The sequence below is a fragment of the Mirounga angustirostris genome, unplaced genomic scaffold (assembly GCF_029215605.1).
Source record: "Mirounga angustirostris isolate CCGP_5_RB_7025 unplaced genomic scaffold, mMirAng1.0.hap1 SCAF_10, whole genome shotgun sequence".
NCBI lineage: Eukaryota > Metazoa > Chordata > Mammalia > Carnivora > Phocidae > Mirounga > Mirounga angustirostris.
This window is the reverse complement of record NW_026991718.1, coordinates 82842809-82844732: the sequence shown is the minus strand read 5'-3', so window position 1 is coordinate 82844732 and position 1924 is coordinate 82842809. Positions and strand designations below refer to the sequence as shown.

The 1924-nt window shown below is 44.4% G+C and overlaps 1 protein-coding gene across 1 annotated transcript; it reads right to left on the bottom strand.

Moving 5' to 3' along the window:
- Positions 1–719: 719 nt before the first annotated feature.
- On the bottom strand, positions 720–1641 carry LOC123840798 (COP9 signalosome complex subunit 6-like). The gene has a single exon (XM_045870557.2). The coding sequence runs from the start codon at positions 1639–1641 to the stop codon at positions 847–849; it is 795 nt and encodes a 264-aa protein (XP_045726513.2). The 3' UTR covers positions 720–846.
- Between the last annotated feature and the right edge of the window lie 283 nt (positions 1642–1924).

Sequence of the window (1924 nt, the reverse complement as noted above, 5' to 3'; positions counted from 1 at the left end):
CCTGACCTTAGGGGGAAAGCTCTGTTTTCCCCCATTGAGAATGATATTCACTGTGGGTTTTCATGGATGGCTTTTATGTTATTGAGGTATTTACCCTCTATCCCTACACTCTGAAGAGTTTTGATCAAGAAAGGATGTTGTACTTTGTCAAATGCTTTTTCTGCCTCTATTGAGAGGATCATATGTTTCTTGTTCTTTCTTTTATTCATGTATTGTATCACATTGATTGATTTGTGGATGTTGAACCAACCTTGCAGCCCAGGGATAAATTCCACTTGGTCGTGGTGAATAATCCTTTTAATGTACTGTTGGATCCTATTGGCTAGTATTTTGGTGAGAATTTTTGCATCCACGTTCATCAAGGATATTGGTCTGTAATTCTTCTTTTTGGTTTTGGGATCAAGGTAATGGTGGCCTCATAAAATGAGTTTGGAAGTTTTCCTTCCATTTCTATTTTTTGGAACAGTTTCAGAAGAATAGGTATTAATTCTTCTTGAAATGCTTGGTAGAATTCCCCTGGGAAGCCATCTGGCCCTGGGCTTTTGTTTGTTGGGAGATTTTTGATGACTGCTTCAATTTCCTTAGTGGTTATAGGTCTGTTCAGGTTTTCTATTTCTTCCTGGTTCAGTTTGGTAGTTGATACACCTCTAGGAATGCATCCATTTCTTCCAGGTTATCTAATTTGCTGGCATAGAGTTGCTCATAATATGTTCTTATAATTTTTTTTTAGGGGTGCTGAGGGGCTGCTCCCCTTTTATTATTGACAGGAGGTTTCTCTAACGAGTGTGACACCCCTCCCCTGTGGGGCCATTGTCCGACCTGTGCGTTGTCCCTTCAAGTACCCTCTCAGAAGAAGAGCCCCCACATCTGCCTGCCAATGCCTTGTCGATCATAGAGGATGTTGAACTTGTTCACGAACTGGTTCATGGTGTTGCAGGTTTTGGTGATGGTGCCAAGGTAGGCCATGAGCCCCACTTCATTGCATTGATCGTAAAAGTCTGTCTTGAACTTGTCTGTGCTGAGCACTGGGAGGCAGTGACATAGAGCAAAGGCCTCCCGCAGGATCTCATGGTTGAAGGGGACCTCTCCCGCTTCGGAGGCCTTGACGTACTCCAAGATGAGCTTGACCTGGCTGTGCAGCATCCTAATGGCACTGTGCTGCGTGATCAGGTGCTCGGCCACAGTGGAGTTCTCCCCGTTGCCCGTGGCTGTCATTCGGGCCACGTGGTCGACGCCAACGCGTTCGGCTTCCTCCGTGGCCAGAGTGTAGGTCAGTTCAGCAAACAGCATCGTGGCCTCTCCATTGATTATATCGATGACAGACTCAAAAACACTGACGGGAAGATCTGTGTGCTTCGTCATAGGGTTCAATTTAAGAAAGAGCGTGCTCTCGATCTCGCACACCTGCTTGTGGACATGGATGTCGGAGGGGTCAGGCGGCCCCCTGGTGGTATACCAACCCAGAAACTCCAGGTCCTTGAACACCTGTTTGAACTGCTCCTCCTTGGTGTAGTAATACTCCTTGTCAATGATAATCTTCTCCTCCACGGTGTGGGAGACCAGCTCAAAGGAGTTCATCACCTCGATATTTCGGCCCTCCTGTTTCTTTGGTGTTGGTTGTGATCTCTCCTCTTTATTCATGATTTTATTTATTTGGGTCATTTCTCTTTTCCTTTTGATAAGTCTGGCCAGGCGTTTATCAATCTTGTTAATTCTTTCAAAGAACTAGCTCCTAGTTTTGTTGATCTGTTCTACTGTTCTTTTGGTTTCTATTTCATTGATTTCTGCTCTGATCTTTATTATTTCTCTTCTCCTGATGGGTCTAGGCTTTATGGCTCTTCTCTATTTTTATTTCCATTATGGGTTACTTTTCTGTATTTTGACGAGATTCTACTGATGGAGGAACCAAGACTGTCCAGGTAAA